The 22369-nt window shown below is 41.1% G+C and overlaps 3 protein-coding genes and 1 non-coding gene across 4 annotated transcripts; 1 reads left to right on the top strand and 3 right to left on the bottom strand.

Moving 5' to 3' along the window:
- Positions 1-4031: 4031 nt before the first annotated feature.
- On the top strand, positions 4032-8733 carry LOC115110618 (sphingosine 1-phosphate receptor 1-like). Its single transcript, XM_029636428.2, has 2 exons — positions 4032-4248; positions 5768-8733. Exon 2 carries the CDS (start codon positions 6038-6040, stop codon positions 7238-7240), a length of 1203 nt encoding a protein of 400 aa, XP_029492288.1. The 5' UTR covers positions 4032-4248; positions 5768-6037; the 3' UTR covers positions 7241-8733.
- A 1139-nt stretch (positions 8734-9872) lies between these two features.
- On the bottom strand, positions 9873-12228 carry LOC115110623 (kinetochore protein Spc24-like). The gene is made up of 6 exons (XM_029636436.2): positions 12137-12228; positions 11737-11900; positions 11490-11634; positions 10783-10887; positions 10567-10643; positions 9873-10438 (listed from the first exon to the last, which is right to left on the bottom strand). Exons 2-6 carry the CDS (start codon positions 11888-11890, stop codon positions 10332-10334), a joined length of 588 nt encoding a protein of 195 aa, XP_029492296.1. The 5' UTR covers positions 11891-11900; positions 12137-12228; the 3' UTR covers positions 9873-10331.
- A 67-nt stretch (positions 12229-12295) lies between these two features.
- LOC115110610 (protein KRI1 homolog) lies at positions 12296-19087 on the bottom strand. Its single transcript, XM_029636420.2, has 19 exons — positions 18904-19087; positions 18493-18563; positions 18218-18323; positions 17999-18101; positions 17852-17909; positions 17714-17763; positions 17487-17577; positions 17308-17385; positions 17111-17217; positions 16835-16967; positions 16644-16739; positions 16361-16531; positions 16192-16267; positions 15970-16097; positions 15661-15814; positions 15405-15535; positions 13830-13894; positions 13628-13723; positions 12296-13550 (listed from the first exon to the last, which is right to left on the bottom strand). The coding sequence occupies exons 1-19, from the start codon at positions 18986-18988 to the stop codon at positions 13049-13051; spliced, it is 2301 nt and encodes a 766-aa protein (XP_029492280.1). The 5' UTR covers positions 18989-19087; the 3' UTR covers positions 12296-13048.
- Positions 15096-15193, bottom strand: LOC115110940 (Z30 small nucleolar RNA). Its single transcript, XR_003860700.1, has one exon. It is a non-coding gene; the product is annotated as a Z30 small nucleolar RNA (small nucleolar RNA).
- Positions 19088-22369: the final 3282 nt, after the last annotated feature.

Here is a 22369-nt window from a genome sequence, read left to right as displayed (position 1 = left end):
GTCCTTTAGTCTCTCCACTGTAGTCTCTGTGAGAGGTTGTGATGGACTGAGGCTGTGTCCAAGCCACCCTACCCAGTTACGGTGCTCCAGACAGGAGGAGTGGAAATCCCATAACCTCACTTCACCCAGTGCAACATCGAGTCAACAAGCCGCCCAACTCAACAACTTCCAAATGAAAAAAAAACAGTCACTCCCTCAACCTACTGTACATCTGAAATATGACACCTTGCATATAACTAAGAGAGAAATAGAGAAGAGAGAAGAACGAGTGCAAACACTTTCTGCTCATGTGGATCTTATGGCTTGCATCTGTATGTTTTGTGTGCATCTGTACGCGCTGTATGTTCTGTGATGAATCCTGCCAAAAAGATAGTGTGGAACAAGTAAGGGAGCAAGGGGAACGGGGATAGATGAGAAGACATGTCCTTTTGAGGTCAACCAGTCATCCAGATTAAATATTGTTTAACCCCTCACTTTCATCCTCTGTTCTGTTGACCCTGTGAAGTGAAGGGGTCAACGTTGAATCAGAGGATGAGGATATCTAACAAGCTCTTGATTGGATAAACACACTAAAGAAACGCTGTTCTAAGCAGTGGGAAGGTGTGAGTGCTTTTCTCATGACCTTTTCAGGGTCCTTCATACAGTATGTATGACAGGCTCTGTGTTATTTTCAGGGTCCTTCATACAGTATGTATGACAGGCTCTGTGTTATTTTGACTGAGGTGAGAATATTATTCTGAGGTGAGAATGTTGCTCATCAACTGGATTAGCGCTGAAATGCTGCAGCCAAAGGAAGTTTTCATAGTCTCAGAATGTAATGCTACACTGAGGTGTGATTGGCTTTCTCACATCCCACAATGGACGAAATAGTAATGCATATCTTTTCAACAGAGAAATGATCCTGTATCATTATGAAACAAGCAGAATTGTCAGACTGATCAACAGGGTCCCTCTCTTTTTGGGGGTTTCTGGCTCATCAATCAAGACATGACAGCTGTACTGGCAACGTGCCTTCCCTAAAAGGACAACAACACACAGAGCACACAAAAAACAGATACATTAAAAGCTTATCTTTTCTCCCATTGAGTTCCACATTACAAGACCAACGTCACAGAAATATATCATCCAAATCCAAAGCACTTCATGCATGTACTATACTCCCTAGGGGCGATGGGCGACTAATGAAGAGTACAGACACAAGACCTGAAGGAGAATAATGGGGGACTGAGTAGATTCCTACTGTGGGAAGCAGCTGGGCTGAGTCGGGTGTCATTCTGTCTACTCTTTGTGTGTTAATGAGGGTGATATGGTGAGATAGTGTCACAGCAGGAGGCTAACTGCCACTTGGGTGACAAGCCCATGGAGAGGATCACCTCCTGAGCAAGCAGCCACTGGGTGGGCCTTAGGCCAGGGGACAACTGAAGCAGGCAGGACAAGTCAGGGCTTACCACCAGTTCTCTACTGCAGGGCCAACTGGAAATTAATGAGAGCAAGAAAATAAATAGTTTAACTCCAGAGAAGCAGGTGAAGTGAGAAGTATGCCTCCTCAACAGTTAAATAAAACAGCCTTACAGAGAAAAATGGCTTAAATAGATTTGGCCTCTAGAAGCTGATGGAGCATGTCAGAGGAATGGAACCCAATCAACTAAAAACGAGTCTCAAGTCTCATGCAGTAACAAAAACAATGTATGTGTGTTTGGTAAACAATGACTTGTTTACAACGTATTATGAGTCCTCTTGTAACTGGAAATGAGTACGGTGGCAAAGGACAGTGTGTTCAACGTCAAGCTGGAATGCACTGTGTCAGTGTCGAATCCGTCTTACTATGACTTCATAGGTGTTTCTCAAGGAAATCCCTCTCCCTTCTAGGCACAATGAGATGGCTTCCTGTTTAGAGAAAGTAGGATCCCGCCACTCAGCCACCCACCATCCCTTTACGTCATTTCCACATACTAATGTAGTACTTTATCATAACTGCACAAAGTGCACATATTGTTGTATTTCCATCATCCTCCTCATCCTCAGAAACATGTGCGGTTATGAGGAAGGTCTGCATACTCTATACGCATTGAGGTGGGGGACTGACAGAGAGCGTTGTCCAAATCATGAAAAAATAACCATGGCCCACGTTTTCATTCAGAATGTGAGTAAAGATAAGAAGTAAACCAATAAAACTGACAGTCTTTAAAAATTAAGTATCATTGTAGGAAGTGCAGCCTGGTCTCATATACTAGATGTAACATAGTAAATGTAAATCTGGGCCCTCAAAATATTCTGAATGCACATGTAACAATTTCAAAGATTTTACTGACATTTAGTTCATATAAGGAAATCAGTGAATTGAAATAAATTAATTAGGCCCTAATCTATGGATTTCACATGACTGGGCAGGGGCACAGCCATGGATGGGCCTGGGAGGGCATAGGCCCACCTACTTGGGAGCCAGGCCCACCCACTGGGGAGGCAGGCCTAGCCAATCATTATGAGTTTTTCCCCACAAAAGGGCTTTATTACAGACAGAAATACTCCTCAGTTTCATCAGCTGTCCGGGTTGCTGGTCTCAGTTGATCCCGCAGGTGAAGAAACCGGATTGGAGGGTCCTGGGCTGGCACGGTTACACGTGGTCTGCAGTTGTGAGGCCGGTTGGACGTTGTGCCAAATTCTCTAAAACAACATTGGAGGCGGCTTACGGTAGGGAAATTAACATTCTCTGGCAACAGCTCGAGTGGACATTCCTGCAGTCCGCATGCCAATTGCACGCTCCCTCAAAACTTGAGACATCTGTGGCATTGTGTTGTGTGACAAAATTGCATATTTTAGAGTTGCCTCTTATTGACCCAGGACAAGGAGCACCTGTGTAATGATCATGCTGTTTAATCAGCTTCTTGATATGCCACACCTGTCAGGTGGATGGATTATCTTGGCAAATGAGAAATGCTCACTAACAGGGATGTAAACAAATTTGTGCACAACATTTGAGAGAAATAAGCTTTTTGTGCGTATGGTACATTTCTGGGATGTTTTATTTCAGCTCATGAAACGTGGGACCAACACTTGACATAGTATGTATGATATGTTACGTTTGGTTACATGAGACAGAATGTTACTTAAGGCAAAACTAAAGGAGGGAAAGGGAAAGGGGGGTACCTGGTCAGTTGTACAACTGAATGCCTTCAACTGAAATGTGTCTTCCGCATTTAACCCACCCAACCCCTCTTAATCAGTGATTGTTCGAGCATGTAACGTGAACGTCTTGCAAGCCAAACGTTGCGTGTTCAAATCTCATCACGGAAAACTTGTGCATTTTAGTTCATTTGCAACTTTTCAACTACTTGCCACTTTTCAACTACTTTGCAACTAAGCATGTTAGCTAACCCTTCCCCTAAACCCTGACCTTAACCCTTTTAGCTAACCCTTCACCTAACCCTAACCTTAACCCTTTTAGTTAACCCTTCCCCTAACCCTAACCTTAACCCTTAACCTAAACCTTAACCCTAACCCCTAGCTAACATTAGCCAGGTAGCTAAGGTTAACGTTAGCCTCCTAGCCCCCTAGATAACATTAGCCACTACAAATTGTAATTCATAACATATCATACAATTAGCAAATTCGTAACATATTGTACAAATTGAAAATGTATAACATATCATACAAATTGTAATTCGGAACACATAATACGAAATGGATGATAAACATCCACAAATTAATAAATCCATACGAAACGTAACATATCATACTAAATGGAGTGTGATGTATTTATGTACAGAATCATATGAAATGCTCTGAGACCAGGTTGGGAAGTAGTATAGTGATCCATTTTACAACCACAGATCAAAACAGATCAGATGGCATTGACCTAGAAAGAATGCACCTTTATACCTTACAGCATGCGCGTCTGCCTGTAGCCAAAACAGATCATAAATGCCTCGCATCATAAATGCCTCACACATCCCTAAAATAATTGTAATCCAGAGAGTACTGCTATTTCATCTCCAAGCCAGCTCGGGCAATGTATTTACCTACAGTTATTGCGACTTCAGAAGCCAAGTAAAGGAGAGGTAGAGAGGAAGGCTGAGCGTTGGAGGGCAGAGTCCAGCCCAGCCCACTTCATGTCGAGTCTCGCACCAGTCTATTTTCTCCCATCACAATCTGTCACGTCTGATCGTCAGTCAGAGCGTACTGTATTCAAACGCAAGACAACTGCGCTAAATAAGAACACGTTGTCAGGCAAAGCTAAACTTCTAAAAGGTATGTTTTTGTAGTTATACTTGTGTAATAGCCTACTTATATTTGTACTGGGTATTATTCGTTTTTATAAATATTTGAATGATACTTGTTTGGTATTTATTTATTCAACAGATATTATGGTGTTTTAGACAGTTGATCGAAATTCTATAATTTGATGGCATATAATAACTAGGAAAAAGCAAGGACAGGTTTATTTGTCTTATATTTGAGAAAAACAGCAATGTTGGGGAAAATCCAGATATTTAGCTTCACAATTTTGATACAAGCCTGTAGCCTATACTTGCCCGCTGACACGTTGATGACAACAGATTTCAGTGTTGTCTTGTTCTTTTTCAGAAATAATAAAAACTTGAATAACTAATAATTATTTAAAAAACGTAACTTAATTCATACATTTGCATACCCAATCCATAATCATTTTGAAGTAGTGTTTTATCATATGCTATGTTTCAAACAGATAGGCAACAGTGCCTCAAATACAATTTAATACAATTGTATTTGCACATGCTTCATAAACAACAGGTGTAAGCTAACACTCAAATGCTTACTTACTGGTCCTTTTCCAACAATGCAGAGTTAAAGATTTAAAAAATGAATTAGAAATAGTGGGACAAGGAATAAATACACAGTGCACAACGAATAACGATAATGAGTAAAAATAACATGGCTATTCAGGGAGTACCTGTACCTGAGTCGATGTGCAAGGGTACAAGGTAATTGATGTAGCTGTGTATATATAGGTATGGGTAAAGTGACTGGACAACAGGATAGATAACAGACAGCAAATAGACAGTAGCAGAAGCATATGTGGTGAGTGGTCTGTGTGTGTGTGTGTGTGTGTGTGTGTGTGTGTGTGTGTGTGTGTGTGTGTGTGTGTGTGTGTGTGTGTGTGTGTGTGTGTGTGTGTGTGTGTGTGTGTGTGTGTGTGTGTGTGTGTGTGCGTGTTTTGAGGTGTTAGTGTAAGTATGTGTGATTGTAGAGTTCAGTGTGTGTGTGTGTATAGAGTCAATGCAGGAGATTTAGTGCATACAAAAAGTGTTTGTGTGTGTGTTGAGGTATGCATGTGTTTGTTGGGGTGTCAGTGGAAGTATATGTGTATGTATGTGAGTGTATGTGAGTGTGCCTACATTTCTGTTCATGTGTGCATCAAGATAATTAATCAAAGTTGACAGGCAGAATGATAGTTTTGCCCCCCAAAATAAAACTGAGCTGGAAGATAAAGATAAATGTGCTAAAGATCCATATGAATTAGTGACATAAATGACCAAGTTTCTCCAGGACAAAACACTCATATTTTCAATTGCGCCTTAGCTTGGTAATTTCTCATTTGTAAGGCACCTGTGGAGTAATGTCTTTGCTAGTTTCATACTCCAAAACATTCTATCAGAATTTGAACAAAGACAGGTACTGTTAATTACAAGATTAATGAGGAATGTACGCCCCCCTTCTTTACATGTGTGTGTTGTTACAGATAAATATGCTATTATACTGTATTTCAATACTGTTATTTTGTTTCCAGGTTTCTTGCTTGTCTGAGCCATCCAGTGGATTGTCCAGGCATTGCACAGTTTTGGATAATGCTATCACATTGAAGATTCTCATTACCATCCATTCTAATACTAAATACAAAAAACTGGACTGATCAGAAACAACATTCAAAGATAGATTTCCTAAGGAATGTACATTCCCCACTTCCAACATACTGAATTATGGACTGCCTAAGAACTATGTGACGCAGAGTGGAAAGCATCTTGTCAGCTAAAAAGAAAGCAACATTCCCAGAATACCAATGGAAGCATCGCATGCTGCTTACGCTGCTGTTGCTGCCCCCACTGTGGTTCCCATGTCCCACTCGGCAGGGTACCTGCTCCGGATGTTCCACGAGTACCAGAGCAATGCTGTCATCAGAGAACACTACAACTACACAGGCAAACTGAAGGAGAACAAGTACAAGGATGGACTAAAGCCAGAAGCCATAGCCTTCCTGCTGATCTGCTTGCTCATAGTGCTGGAGAATGCTGTGGTGCTGTTGGCCATCTGGAAGAATAAGAAATTCCATCTGCCCATGTACTATCTGTTAGGCAACCTAACACTCTCAGACCTGCTAGCAGGCTTCACCTACATGGTGAACATTGTGACTTCAGGGGCCAACACTTTAAAGTTGACCCCTGTGCTATGGTTCCTGAGGGAGGGGGGGGTCTTCATAACACTGGCTGCCTCCGTCATCAGCCTCCTGGCCATCGCCATTGAGCGCCACGTCACCATGGTGAGGATGAAGCCCTACCAGGGGGCCAAGCGAGGCCGGATGTTTGCCCTGATCGGGGCCAGCTGGGTTCTGTCAGTGTTCCTGGGGGTTCTGCCCGTCCTGGGCTGGAACTGTATGGGCCGTCTGGACCAGTGCTCCACTGTCCTGCCACTCTTTGCCAAAAGCTACATCCTCTTCTTCATCACCGTGTTCACCGCTGTGCTGCTGGCCATCGTGGTGCTTTATGTGCGCATCTTCCATACTGTCAAGTCCAACACAAAGCACCTGGGCTCTGGCTCGCAGCGCAAAGGCCTGGCCCGCAAGTCCCAGAAGTACATGGCCCTGCTAAAGACCGTCACCATCGTGCTGGGTGTCTTCATCGTCTGCTGGCTGCCTCTCTTCATCCTCCTCTTGCTGGACTTCTGCTGCCCGGCACGGAGCTGCCAGGTGCTCTTCAAGGCGGACTACTTCCTGGGCATCGCCATGATCAACTCTCTCCTCAATCCCATCATCTATACACTGACCAGTAAGGACATGAGGAGGGCCATCCTGAGGCTGCTGTGTCGACGCTGCCTCCTCACCAAGGATGGCCAGGTGAAGAAGATAGGGATGTCCTTTCTGGAGTGCAGTACCAGTAAGACTGAGGCACCCTCCCATAGGCTGGAGGGCCTGGAGATCACAGTCTCTTCTGCCAACTTCACCCCTTCCACTATTAAAGCCATCTACCCCAGGATATCAAAGACATGACTTGTCCATGATGGCCCAATGTGACTCAGCAGTAATAATGGGTCCAATTACAGTAAGAGCAGAGTTCTGGATACCCCCTTGACTGGACCACTCTTCGGCACCATCTTACAGCTGTGAGACTACTACATGTTACGTATGGGTTGTAAATGGAACTACAAGCAAGGAGGAAGTAATACTCTTCCTCTCACCTCAATGGTAGAGAACGTCAGCGGAACCCACCATTGTCCTATGTTTTGCCTTCCTCCCCTGGTCTGGCATTTTCTTCCTTGAAAGATAAGCTGGAGGTTTCCACTTAAAGACTGGTCGGTCTATTGTAAGGAAGTCAAACCTCAGTCACAGTGTTAGAGAAATAAATACCTTGTTGGTTTTTAGTCTTCGGCGCCAAGCATTTAATGGATAAATATGCTGTTCTCATACTGTGAAAATCATTTTCTCGTATGCTGAGATACAATATATCTTTCATACATTAACAAGCTTCCATAAATCCAAACTGCAGAAAAGAAAAACTCTCCTGAAGGAACGGATTCATGTTTGTAGCAGTATTTTGAATTCACCATTGACCGGTGTGTAAAGAGAACCACTCAACCAGCAGCTGTGAAATTAACATTATTCATGTTTTTTATTATACAAACATTGAAACACATTCAGTACATTTTATTTTGAGTCATACACATAAAGTATACATTTGAGTCATGCTAAGGCTCATCCTTATGTTCTCTCTCCAGAAAATACATAATACAAACATAATGACATGTAATTAAAACATGAAGCATCCACACCCCAAAACTGCTGCCAGAACCATGGCATTTTTGTCATCTGATCTCAGGTCTGCTGGAATTCTGGGTAGAGGTCCCCAGACCAACATTAGAGACTTGGTGGCTTTGACACAGAGAATGTCACGTTGATGCCTCTTCTGGTTTGCACATCTTTGGAGGTCTCTAAAACACACATAGCAGCAGACATGATTGAGAGCAATAAAAAGGACAGATTAGGCTTATTGACTGGCTCTAGTTTTGTGGACTCACAAGTATGGAAATCATATTGAACACAGCCTGTTCACAAAAACAATAGCCTTCAGAACTTTCCTGAACAAGCTGGAGAATATCCCTCTCATGCAATGAAGAGTTATGTCTATCTTCTGTAAACAGTGGTTAATAGACATTTGTAAAGAAAAACCACAAATGCTTCGGGTTCCATGTATAAAGTTCCATTGTGACAGCAGTGATGTTTGAAAAACAAGCAAGCAATTCAAAATCTGTTTTCACATTGTATATAAATGTACAAATGAAAATATTTATATTTCTGTCTTACTGTACTATACAGTATATTGTGTAAATAAAATGAACTATAGTTTCTGTATTTTGTTTATTCTGAAGTAAACTTAATTTATGAGGCCACTGCCAATTCAAACAATAAATACATGTATGTGAACAATATCTACAAAAACAGTATTTTTGGTAATTGTTTTGCAAAATAAACATCCTTACAAATAACATTTAATCTAGTTATTTCCTCTCAACATATATTTGTGAAGCCAGAGGCCTCATGTGTGAGAATATGAAAGGGTCAATGTGGTGAGTGCGAAGTTTCAGATCTTTCACAGGAAACATACCGTCCCATCATCCACCAGTTAGAAAAGGCTTTGACCTATATAGTCATCACATACCATATACTTCAACACTGATAAGCAAATGTCAACTTAATTCAATTGAGAAGACAGAACAGTCTACAAAATATACATATACACAAAGGTGTACTTTCCCACTATAGAGCAGAAACAGATGCCAAAGAAACAATGTAGTGTATATCAAAATAAAATGTAAATGTCTGATCGATGCTGAAGTTATTAAAGTAAACACACAAGCACACACGACAAACCCCCCACTTAACCCACAGTGCACCAAATCCATACCAGAAGCAACCACCCAAGAAGAAGACATATGCGCTTGTGGCAACACATAGAGAAGGCAGCAGTCATTGGGGACAATATACTTGACACTCCATTTCCAGTAAGATTATAAACAACCACCAGCTGACGAGGTTACACGAGTTGAGATCCAAACGAAACCTAACCCCCGCCCTGTATCAAATAAACTACTCACCACATGCTACACTGGCAGAAACCTACCTAAGCATTGACAATAAAATATGACTCATTTACAAAACGTGTGGGACATGCGATGAAGAGTAATGGTAAGATTCCCATAAATTGTGTGTGAGCAAAAAAACTGCCCTTTTCCATTCAAGACTAGAAACAAGTCCCCTCAACCATAAATGGTTGAACTTACTTTGTCAACACGGACTTTTGCAAAAGTGGGTCAAGTTTGGGGTGGCCACAAATTTAATAAATAGTTGCTCTAAAATGAGATAAATCTCCACAATAACTCATGTCAGGCTTTCTGCCCTGCCAAAAATTATTTTATCCCTTGGGCTTTTAGACTCACAGATGTTAATTAGGAAAATGTTATGGGTAGACAACTCATAACAGCAACACATTATTACTGCAGCAGTTACAATTATCTTTTTATTCAACCAAAACCTCAGAAACACTAGTCAATTGTGCATCCTCCTTGCTTGGAAAGCCCATGGAGGAATAGCATTTGCCATGAATAACAGTTAGCATTCCAGAAAATCTTGCAAAAAAAAGTTGTTTTTATTTTTATTGCTGCAATGCAGTACAGAATACTGTCTGTTGCCTAAACACACCTTCACATTGGACATTTATTGCATTAAAAAGGTGATCAGCACCCAACTTTTCAATACAGTAATTTCAGTAGCATATTAAAAAGTAGTGGGATTGCAATGACACCTATTGGCAGAAGATTGTCTTTATAAAAAAAACTGTCTATGGTGAAAGTAGATACAAATAAAAGCTAGGGTTATAGGTTACTACCCAAATAAGTATTCTAGGAAATGCTTAGAAAAACTGCTTTATTCAATATAACAAAATGTAATGCAAGTCAATACCAACAATAAGGAATACAATCTTATTATAAAACAAATGTATTACAACACACAACACATAAACAGACAATCCAACCACAGGACAAACAACTACTGGAGAGATATGGCAACTTCACTTTGATCTCTTCTACCATTCAGTGCTGACAAAGTTCCACAGCTCATCACTGACTGAACACCGAGACCACACAGAGGAGTCTATGTTGATTGGCGTGGCCAGGTCAGCTCCATAGTGCACTGCAAGAGATTAAAGTACACTCAAACGTTAGTTAAACGCAACCAAAACCCACATCAACCAGCCATTAAGTTCCACAGTTGTGACTTGTCAAAGGGTGATGGAAAAATAGTTATGCAGTGACAAATACCTCCTCTCAGAATGTGTGGCTCCGTGTCATACTCCCACTTGATCCTGGTCACTTTGTGGTACAACTGGGCCACGTATCTGCAGAATTAACAGTTTGTCAAGTTGCACCATGCTGTTCATGATGTGAGATCAATGCTCACCGACTATCATGGTTTAGTGTGGTGGGCTAGTGTGGTGTTGGGAGTGATTATTTCAGTATACTGTTAGTCCTACTCACATGGCTGATGGGATGACTTCTGTAGTGTCATCATCAACCTCCTGCTGCAGGGTCTGCAGCTCCTGCTCCGAGTCACGCAGACTCTCCAACTCCCTCTGCAGGAACCTGAGGAACAGGTCAAGGAAACCAACACGGGGAGAATCTCAATTGGTGCCGTTCGACTCCACGCTTCCTCAACTCCATCCTCTCCTTGCCTGATATTGAAAAAGGTCAAAGGGAATCGAGGAGCGGAGGCAAGGAAACAAATGCGCTTGTATTAAATAAGAATCCTTGTCCACTAGTATGTCATCAGGCAAATTATATTTACAGGGGTGGAGTCCCGAAATAAGTGTAAGGTGATAAAAACATTTAGCAAGTAGTTAAAATTTGCATAGATTTAAAAAAATGTGTGCATGCATTTCTTTTTCGAGAAAACAGCTGATTCAAAGGGGTTGTATAGCAGATTTTAACACACTTCCACACTAGTTACCAGGAGGATCCTCTGCATGCTCACTGTATGGCATAGAAACTGAAGTCTCAAAATACTTTCACCAATGGATTGGCAGCCTGGTCAGCCTGCAGCAATGGACAAGCTCTGGGTAGAATGTGACTGCTCCCTGTATGTATTATCTGGGCAACACACCATTCATGTGCACGTTAGAGAGCACCAATTGCAGTACATTTAGAACTTGTTCTGTGTAGAGAGAGCATGACTGGGTGAAGGATACTGTAGTTCTGAGTCCATGTTCTGGCTCCTTGCTGTACACTGCTGCAGCTCCTGCTCCAGACTGTCCAGCTCCCGCTCTGCCTGGCTCTTCTGCCCCTCCATGTCCAGCAGCTTCTGGCTCACCTCATCTTCACACTGAACTACACCTGAGGACAATGGCGAGCAAGATTAGGCTATATATCTTGACGGAATGGAAAGAAAGTAAGCGATCATATGACAGGATCTACAACTTGATTATTTTTCTTTACCGTTTAACACCAGTGTGATGGTTTTCTTCACGTCCAAGTGTCGCTCAAAGAAACACTGCTGCTTTTCTCTCACTTTTCTTAATTCATCGTCAGCTTTGCTGCTTTTCAGTATTTTGACCATCGACTCTCCCGTGTCCATAACATCCTGAAGCATGGTGACACGTCTTTTGTGGAATATTTTAGTAGAAATAAATAATAAATTACTGCCTGTTCTAGAGCAGACAAACTCGTGAATCATCAATACCACTCAAAATTGTTTGCTGCCTACGGTCAACAAAATCCAACGCTATGTCTAACTAACGTTAGCTGCAGAGGCTCTTGCTTGAAAACAGCAACTACTATTACTAACATCTTAATTAGATACGTTTAGAAAGGTATACAATAACAAGCATTGCCTTACCGTGTTTGCCGAATATAAACAGTTCACTGACAGTTTTGCTTCACTTCAGTCGTTTCCGTAATTCAAAGTTGTCCTGCGAACGCGCGCGCTTAAATGAGGTGCCAGCGAAAGTGCCTGACGGGATTTTTGTTCCTAAACAAAAACCTAAATTACAGGAGAAACTGTAAAATATTTATTCACATACACAATATAACAATAAGTAGATGCCTACAATTGAAAATATACAATTAATAGAAAGCACCAAAAATATCCAGCGTTCTGATTGGCTATATCCACATGGGGGCGCCAATGTCAAGAGATTGCAAGATTTATTTGACCTTTTTCGATTACTGTACCAACTGAATTTTGCACTGCCCAGAGGACCCCCTCGTGTTCATTTTACCAGTAGGCCTATGGTATATTCTTCTCAAGTACCCCTGGTTGAGAAACAATGAACATGCTCGTGCGGCAGAGTCGATTTCCGCGCGTATAAACCCAGGGTCGTTACAATACATACTCTCTTTAATGGAACTGCGATTGTGTTGTGAGATAGGTAGGTTCACTGTGCCTCCAGAGGTTATTTCTGGACAACATTTGTACATTTTAGAGAGCCATTTACTTCTCAAGTACAACAGTTGGAGTACACAAAATGGTCCTACAATTGTATTACAGTTGCCAAAATACAGTTAAGTAAATCACAATTGTTCCAAGAGTTGTTCAAGTTGATCTGAATAAGTTTCAGGAATAAAATACAAAATATACAATTCTAAGCGGCACTCAGAAAAATAGCTGGAACGGCAACTATCAGTGCCAATGCTATTGTAAGGTCATTCAACTTTGATTTATTAGGAACTATGCTGTTCTCTGGTCCATTTATATTGTGCAGTTTGTCACTTTATACCAACCATTCACAAAAATATAAGGGGACATAAATTATAATGGTGCCGTTCTCTCCCTCACTCCTTGATCCTCAGTCTTCGCTTGAGCCTTTCGTTTCTGCCTGCCAAGCTGCCTGAAGTGCAGTCTCTTGGGATTCAGTCCATAGGCCTTCAGTCTCTGTCCGCTGAACTCTCGCCCACCCATTTTCACCCTGAAGGGCCCCTTCCCCGACATGAGGCGGCTTCCTGGGTGCCTGTTTTTCTTCTTGGGCAATTTTGTCCTGTCAGTCCTTGTTTTGGCAGTCTCCTGAGTGGTAGCAACTTTTTCCTGCTCCAGTTTCAACTTCTTGGATTTGGGTACCAGGAACTCCTCTTCGTGGTCTCCTGCCTCTCTCAGTGCCTGGACTACCACCCCCTCCCCAGAGTCCAATGCAGAGCTTTGCTGACTGGGTCCAGCCTCATCATCATCCTCCAGATCCTTGTCATCCTTCTCTGCTTTCTTCATCCTGTCTCTTCTCTTCTTACCCACTTTGGTCTTGCCCTCTGCTTTGTCCTCCCTGCAAGGAAATATATAATATAATTCAGTTTTCTTAGAGAACATATTCTGCCAATCTGCATATGGTAGAATACTCACTCAGCATAGAAAGAGTTCAAGACTTCTATCTTTTTCTTCACATTTTGTCCTTTGATTTTGTAGTTCTGCAAATCACTCATCTCCTCCTTGTCAGACCTGAAAAAGTGATTGAAGAAAAAAATAGAAAAGGAAAAATCTGAAAGGCCATTTTCCCCATAGACTGATTAGTAAATGCCTACTGTTTTGAGACCAGGTTCAGTACCTGAACATGCAGGTCTTCTTTAGCGAGGCCCAGCGGTTCAGCTCTTTCTCATCTGCTCCCAGGATCTGAGGAGGGAAGAACAAGTTGCTTTCTGTAATATTCATACAGCCACTTTAACCTCTCTGGGGTAGGGGGCAGTATTTTGACATCCGGATGAAAAGCGTGCTCAATGTAAACTAACTGTTACTCAGGCCCAGAAGATAGGATATGCATACAATTGGTTGATTTAGATAGAAACTTTAGTGTTTTCTAAAACTGTTAAAATCATGTCTGTGAGTATAACAGAACTGATATGGCAGGCAAAATCCAGAGGACAAACCATCCCCCCCAAAAAAAGATTTCAGCTTACCACTATTTTCAATGGCTAACTATAATTATCAGCCCAAGTCCTCCCACATTGCAGTTCCTAGTGCTTCCACTAGATGTCAACAGTCACTAGAAAGAGTTTCAGGCTGGTTTTTGGAAAAATTACCCAGAAATTGTAGTTTTTCTAGGTGGCTTCCATTTTGGCTGTATTGTTTCCAAGCTCGTGGAGGAAAGTGCGTTCTTTCTTATTTTTCTCCGGTAATGAACATACTATTCTCAGTCTTAAATTTTATCGTTTATTTGCGTATTAGGATACCTAAGGTTTGATTAAAAACGTTGTTTGACTTGTTTGGAAAAGTTTATTAGTAGCGTTTGGGATTCATTTTGTATGCATTTTAATGGAGGGAAACAGTGGATTATTGACTGAAGCGCGCCGGGTAAACTGAGTTTTTATGGATATGAAGGACATTATCGAACAAAAGGACCATTTGTGATGTAACTGGGACCTTTTGGAATCCCAACAGAAGAAGACCATCAAAGGCATTTTTTTATATTGCTATTTATGACTTTCGTGTCGCACCTGTCTGGTTGAAATATGTTTTTCATATGTTTGTATGCGGGGTGCTGTCCTCAGATAATCGCATGGTTTGCTTTCGCCGTAAAGCCTTTTTGAAATCTGAGAAGGCGGCTGGATTAACAAAAAGTTCAGCTTTATTTTGATGTATAACACATTTTCAAGTTAAATATTTGAATTTAGAATTTTAGAATTTCGCTCTCTGCAATTTCACTGGATGTTGGGCAGGTGGGACACTACCGTCCCACATACCTGTAAGAAAAACAAAGACGCGAAATCCACAGAAATGACTTTAAACCTAATTTGTGCAGATAAGGCTCCAAAGCAAGTTGATAACTCAGTGAATACAAGCATTTCCCTTTCTATCATTCTCTCCTCATCCTCGTCTGCTCAGAGAGAAGATTAACTGAAGTCATGCCCTGGTCAGAGCCTTCCCCGGAGGGTGGCAATACCAGGTCAGTCACATCTCAGCTCATCAGTGCAGGACTCAGGGTCTGTACAGTGCAACACTATAGCACAACCCAGGGTTCGGGGGTCAATTATATTTAAATTCCAGACAACTAAAAAAGTTAACCAAACTAAAAACAATTCTAATTGAAAAGCATGGGAAAAAGTTAGAATTTTAGTGTACTTCCTGAATTGACTTGAACCCAACCCTGAAACAACCTATTAGGAACTAGAGCTCCCAGTCTCACCTCATCAGTGGACAGGCCAAAGTCATTGGCCAGGACCTGCCTGTAGCGAAACCTGCAGGGGATGTCGTCTATGATGTCCTCATAGTCCAGCTTATAGTACTCGTCCAGGTACTGCTCAAAGGACTTCTCCTCTGAAACACAAAGGATGGATGCATGAAAGAGCATTCAGTCTCAATATCTATAGTACATCAAACAGAATCGAAAAGGTTATGGAAAATAACCTAAGATTCATGGTGCTGAACCTCCTGAGACTTACGGGGGTCAAACACAGGCTTGTTTTGGGTAATGACCTCAGCAAAATGAGACTTCTTTCTCTTCTTTCCCATCAGCGGGGCATCCACCTTCATCTTCTCCTTTTTCTTCTGCTTCTTGGAGGTGCTTGGCTGACTGGGATCATAGTCTGCATCCATCTGGTCAAGTAAGAGTTCAGATGAGTGAGTCACATACAATCTCAAAGGCCTGACTATCTCCATCAACGACACTTATTTCTGACTAGCCTCCAATAAATGTTTTTCTGAAGGTCTGCAGGCAATGCTGAAGTGATGATCATATTAGAGGAACTCACAATAAAGTCTGGATCTTCACAGTTTGGCTGGTCATACTCTTCTCCTTCATGCTCTTCTTCCTCCCCTTCTTCACCACCATATTCCTTTTCTCCACCCTCTCCTGTCCATGTGTCCCAGTTCCAGTGTTCTGCAGGACAGAGAAAGCTACCTTATTACAATGCCACCGATTCTAAAGTATTCAATTCTACTTGAGATAATAAAATCAGTAACGAGTGACTTACCACCCTCTAGCTCTTCAACTTCAAACTGGGGCTTCTCCCCCTCTTCCTCTCCATAATATTCATCACCAAAGAATTTCTGGAAGAAGAAAAGAATACAGGGAGAGACAATAAGAGGAGTGTATTTCTTATTTACAATCCATCTCTCTTCTTGAGGTGTGTGAGTGGTCACCTGCATGAGCTGGTCATGCTGCTGGGGGTCAAAGTCTCCCTCCAGGTCCACCTGACTGAAGGCTAGCTGCTCGTTGCCTGTCAGCTCCTGCAGCCGCCGCAGTTTCTGCATGATCTCATTACGCTTCAGGTTCTTCAGCTGCTTCAGCTGCTCGTGCTTCTGCTCCTTCTCCTGCAGGGGCCAGAAGAGTGACAGGTCAGTTTGTTGGGAGGGTGAGAGAAATGGGGAAGGGATGGAGTGATGTATAAGATGAACTAAAAGAGAGAGCAGAGCGTCTACTGACCTTTTTCTTCCTATCCTTCACTTCCTCCCTTTTGAGCTTCCTGCGCTCGTCTTTGGAGCGGACAGAGGTGGCAATGGTACGGGGGTAAGTCTTGATCTGTAAGGAACAATAATATACTATATGAGACCAAGGTACATACACTTCACCATACAAACAAACATGTGCATGTAGAGACAGACGGGAAAGTCCACCTTCTGTGCATCAGGCTCCTCAAAGCGGAAGTTGTAGTGTCTTTCAAAGTCCTCCTGGCGCTCCAAGAATGACTCCCCATCCTCTTCTGAGTCCTCCACGTCATCATTCACCACTTCGTTATAGCTGGGGATCCTGCACACAGCCATGGCAGATTAGTACAGTCAGAGCGGTGCTGAGCACTGCTCTACGATTACAATTGAAAGCATACATGGACAAAACAAAAAAAACTGAAAAATGTATAAACACATAAAATAACTTATGTAAATAACCGTTACCTGTCCACGTCATCTTTCTCCATGTAGCCCTTATTCAGGACAAAATCCCTAAGGAAACACTCCTTCTCATCCAGCTCGGGGTCGTTCCAATAGTCCCTCAGGTATTTCTGTCTCAACACACAGCACATATTTCAGTCACAGCAGGTCATTACATAGCTCTCTCTTGCAGTCTATTCCAACAGTCTTCCATCACTCACCATGTCCTGCACCTCTTCTGGGCCCCCCAGCTCTGCCTGGCCTTTCAGCCAGTCCACATAATCCTCTTCCTCTTTATCCTGTTGTGTAGAAAGATAACAGTTTAGAAAAATAGAATGTTTATCTCTGCAGTGCTTTATACTGTAAGATAAGACAAAGTCAGGTACCGGTTCCCACAGACCTTCTCTTCCTGTGTTTTGGTCCTCCTCTTCAGCAGCTGAAAGTCGTCCTCACTGCACTCCTCATCACTGTCCTGTATGAACTTACGGAAGCTGGAGGAAGCATGACACAGTGGTTATGTTCCAAAAACAGATATAAAAGACAAAAAACAAGGGTGTATTTACACAAATAAAAAAACTGTTCTTTAGGACAAAGGACACAGTGATTATGAGAGAATTTAACCCTTACCTCTCTTTCAATTCTCTCTGCTCCTGGATGTAACTTGGAGATGCAGCTCTCTGTCAAAGAAAGCAAAGGCAAACAAATAACTTCTCGTGACATACCTCCATGTAAATGTGTCATAACATACAATGTATCATAACATGCCTCTCTCCTCTTTGCAGCCTCTTCATCATCACTCTCCTCCTCGTCATCCTCATATTTACTGGGAATGAGACAAATTGTTATTGTCAAACCATTTGCCGAAAATGAGATATAAAGATATGCACAGTAGGACATCTGCAGCTCACTCACCCTCCCCTTTCCAAGATAACTTTTCGCTCATAGTCTTTCAGATACATTGGCTTCTCTGTTTTATTTGAAGTTGAAGGCTGGGCATCATCCCCAATGGATGCATCTGATTAAGAATGAAACATTGGGTGGTGAAAGACACCTCTTAAACAAACAAACACATAATCAAAGTGTCATACTGTAATCAGTTGCAGCAACAAGACACGCTGACTGATGACATACCTTCCACCGTGTAGAACGTTGCATCAGCCTGATATATCTTAGGATCTTTCTTCTTCAGCAGAGACAATGTTCTGTAGAAGTCCCTTTCAACTTTGGGGTCAAGTTCCTAAGAAGACACACATCAGTCTGCATTGAAATTACAAATATACAGGTCAAGGACACAAAGGTAGGGCCAAAAACACTGACAAACCATAAACAGAACACCATGGCAGTGTTTGTATTGCGAACTTGAAAACGATATAGCTAGCCAAATTAGATACAGTAATAGCACTTACCACCTCGCTATCATCATCTGACTCTGAACCAGACTCACTCTCGTCAGCTTGGTCGCCATATTTGTCTTTCACTGAAATAAATCAATGGTGAACATGACAAGCCATCCAATGTGATGCACGCATTCCGCCAGGAAAACAAGTCAGAACTCAATTGCTATCTAGCTGGACATGCTAGCTACCTAGTTATAATAACCAAATATGTAACGATGACTAAGTTAACTTCTGAACGTGTAAGTATATATAAGTTAAGTTAAGTATATATACATTAAATAAGTTACAGAATAAGAATAATTTCAAATGGGATCAAAAAGTTAGCAAGCAAGTTGAAAAGGATAACTTTAGCTAACATGAGCTAAAGGGCTGGCTTGCTAGCCATCTAGCTAGCTAACAAGCTTGGGAAGTCACACTTACGCCTTTGTAACTCTTCTTTTTGTCTATATTTGTCATATTTCTCTGCAAACTTTGAATTAATCTTGAAATCCGATTTGCCTGACATGGTTACATGTGAACTGGATACTATTTATCGGGAAAAGAATTCAGTGAAATCTGGTCATGATGCTAACATCCACAGCAGCATGTATAGAACTACCACGTGGTTTCCTGAGGGGAGAGTCATAGTTCCAAACTACGATCAACCAATCATAGGTTTAGAAAAGATGTACGTTTTATCAACAAATATATTTGTTGCCAATATAAAAATGTTTTTTTTGTATATATAAAAAACATCACAAAATACATATTGATTTGCAAATATTTCTTAGAAATATTCATGTAGGGTCCTAGTTTGAGAGCATTGATGGCCTTTGCCTTTTGCGTTAGTAAGAATATTCGTATCATTTATGTTGAGTAATAATCTCCAACCTAGTAGCAATGTGGTTGTCAGATACAATGCGAATATACTCTGTAGCTATCTAATGTTTTTGTGTTGTCTGTGTGTAGTATGGTGCAGTAGCCCATCACAATGTTTTTGGAATGAGACTCAGTAGCACAGCTGGAGGCGCTCTAGTAGAAATTGTCAATATGTATAGGCCCCTATGTACCATGCTGGTCCATCCCTATGTTTTTTTTAAAGATCATAAGGTGACCAGACAGTGAAAGTACATTCAAGACTTATGAATGTATTTTAAAAACAGTAATGGAATTCAATATTCCAATTATCTGACTCAGAAAGAACAGGTCAAAGACACCAGTTTACTCACCCTGTTTTCAATTGCAATTATTGAGACAACTATTCTTTTTTTATACTTCATCAATATAATGTTCTGTTTTTGTCTAGTTGGACGATTTAGGCCTATGCCCAAATTCTCTCAGTATATTCTGTTTGTCACCTCAACATTCCTGTGGGTCTGACCTCTCTGAATTGGGCTTTACTCGGATCCTTTCAAACAACAACCTCGTACATGGTCTTACATGGCATCAATTATTATTCATGTTCTCTTTGCTGTTTGCTCTTTGTACTCAGCTACTCTGAGTCAGTCTTCATCTCCTTGGGCCCCACAATAAAACATCAGTTACGTTTACATTGCAATTCTTTGCCAATCTATGTAGCTTATCACCACTGTCAAACGAGTCTGTCAAATAATAACACATCCCACCTAAAGCAAATAATAGTGCCTGAGATAAAGAGACTGTTTCTGGAATAATTAATGACTTTAAGTAGCTTCATTCACCTCGTTCCCTGTGTCATGTCTTGAATAGTCGACCAGGTATTGGAGGGCTCTAGGGAGTAAGGCTGCAGTGGGATTCAGATAGGAGGAAGGTGTTTATTTGAGGTCGGAGGTGATAGCCAAGGGACAGCAATATAACTGGGTCGTTTCACGAAATGAGTGCCTTTTGTTGTTTTAAGTAGAAATTGTGCACCAATGTTTAATTTTTAAAGCTTGTTATATTTATTGAAGTGCTCTTTAATGTAGACCACATAGATAATTAAATAAATCCGATTTTTTTAATGTAAATGAAGACAACATTCTGTATTTTGACAAGTTCCTCAGTGCACCCTCTGTGACCTTCACCATCATTGTAAAGCCCCAGTTATTTTGCTGCTTTGACAATGTCATTTCTGAAGATCAATATATATTTAATGTGATTAGTGATTCATTTTAAGGTAAGAAAAACCCGAATTGTCCCTCATTTTAAGGTCAACACTATTACATGAACTGAACTCTCGTTTTAATATGGTGAAACTATTACTTAACATCTAATGATCAAATCATAGCGTTCAAGAAAGTGAGTTGGTTCTACTCTTTTTGGCCATTTTCTGGTGTTTTGGAAAACTGAGTGGTTCGAGCATAACGTGTAAACCCTGTTACCCATGGATAAACAAGCTAGAAATGTTTTAACAATTTCATTTTTTTGCATTCAATTGCACCTCCCTGTGGCACAGAACAAGCTTCCTTTTCCCCTGTCACAAGGGGATGTATGGCTAATTTAAGATTAAATCTTCAATCCTGTTACTTTGGGAGTCAGTGCCACTTACTGTAGTACTTTAGTTTTTGAACCTATTGAGTTGGGAAAACTAGTTTTTTATTCAATTGAACATGTGCTCTTTATCGCAGAATGTTAAAATGAAGTGAAATCAAACCGTTTTTTTAAACCAAGTTACACATCTCAAAAGGCACCAAATTGGTGTAATTTATGTATCCTTTTATAATAGCCTACCCCGTGGCTCAGGAGTTTTTCTCACCTGACCTGGTATAAATTGGAGTTAAAAATTAGATGAAGATTGTCTTCATCTGAAGAAAATAGATCAAGAAGGGATGAAGAATTTAACTGGAAGCAAAACTACAAATCAATGCTTTCTGATGTGTAGAATGACACTGTATCATGTCATCATTACGTGAGAGGGCTCACCAAAAAATGTCATGATATATAGGTAAACAATGGACAAAACATCAACAGGTTTCAGAAGGAAGCAGTGTCCTTCCCTGGCCTATCCCCCCCCCCGCCCACTGCTTCCCCTTCTGGGAAAAGTGAATAGGTCCAACCTCTGCATAGAATATTGGCAGATATTCAATGTACACAAAAGAACCTCAGGATGGCCTCACCATTTATCTCTTCTGTAATGTTTACTTAAAATGAGAGAGTATGGTTAATATGTTTCCATATAGATAGGCTGTATTTCATGTTAACTCCACTGATGATGTAAACTGTTTATTACACCAATCTTTATGAATACCAGTATAAAGAATACTGCCCCTATTAATAGTTTGTTACAGTTTTACACTCTGCTGTACCTCTAATAAACTCCAGCTCCAGTTCAGCTGTACTGAACTCATGTTGTTATGTTAATGATTAAGGACAACCCCAGGTTCTTTGCTTCAAAAAACAACCAGTCTAGGACACTGTGTTAGGAAATGAAGTTCCAGGGAGAAGTTATTAGTTTGGATGAATGTCACAAGTAAAGTAATCAAACAAAAGGAGGCTAAATATCCAGCTGAATAAGTGTCCTAGTTACTGACAGCTAGTTAACATTATTCAGCCAGTGATCCAAACCCAGCATCTACTTTATCTTTAAGTGTGTGCAGTATTGTCCTACTGTAACATGATAACCTAGTGTCCAAGGTCAGTTACCACCCATGATAGTCTAATAAGGATGGGGACTCTCCTCATTTTCCTAATTTTCCATCTTTCACGATGGCAGCCAGAGTCACAACCTGAATGGAATAGAGATGTATGTGTGTTTGTATGTTTTTATGTATTTACTGTATATTCATAAGTACAGACGTGACTGTGTGTGTTGTGTGTGTGTGTATGTATGTGTGTGTGTGTGTGTGTGTATGTGTGTGTGTGTGTATGTATGTGTGTGTATGTATGTGTGTGTGTGTGTATGTGTGTGTGTGTGTGTGTTTTCTTGGTATGTTATCATTTATCCTCCCTT

The sequence above is a fragment of the Oncorhynchus nerka genome, linkage group LG21 (assembly GCF_034236695.1).
Source record: "Oncorhynchus nerka isolate Pitt River linkage group LG21, Oner_Uvic_2.0, whole genome shotgun sequence".
Taxonomy (NCBI): domain Eukaryota; kingdom Metazoa; phylum Chordata; class Actinopteri; order Salmoniformes; family Salmonidae; genus Oncorhynchus; species Oncorhynchus nerka.
Note: the sequence above shows the minus strand (reverse complement) of the source record. Positions and strands in the feature narration are given on the sequence as shown.

What these genes read in the sequence shown, in the direction of transcription:
- LOC115110618 (XM_029636428.2), top strand. Translation starts at nt 6,038, where the DNA reads ATGGAAGCATCGCATGCTGCTTACGCTGCTGTTGCTGCCCCCACTGTG.
- LOC115110623 (XM_029636436.2), bottom strand. Translation starts at nt 11,890, where the DNA reads ATGCTTCAGGATGTTATGGACACGGGAGAGTCGATGGTCAAAATACTG. An exon ending in GAAGTCATCCCATCAGCCAT is followed by an intron (nt 10,644 to 10,782) that starts GTGAGTAGGACT and finishes TTAATTCTGCAG; the next exon opens with ATACGTGGCCCAGTTGTACC. An exon ending in GCCACACATTCTGAGAGGAG is followed by an intron (nt 10,439 to 10,566) that starts GTATTTGTCACT and finishes AATCTCTTGCAG; the next exon opens with TGCACTATGGAGCTGACCTG.
- LOC115110610 (XM_029636420.2), bottom strand. Translation starts at nt 18,988, where the DNA reads ATGTCAGGCAAATCGGATTTCAAGATTAATTCAAAGTTTGCAGAGAAA. An exon ending in CAGAAGAGGTGCAGGACATG is followed by an intron (nt 17,218 to 17,307) that starts GTGAGTGATGGA and finishes GTGTTGAGACAG; the next exon opens with AAATACCTGAGGGACTATTG. An exon ending in TGAAGGATAGGAAGAAAAAG is followed by an intron (nt 16,532 to 16,643) that starts GTCAGTAGACGC and finishes TGGCCCCTGCAG; the next exon opens with GAGAAGGAGCAGAAGCACGA.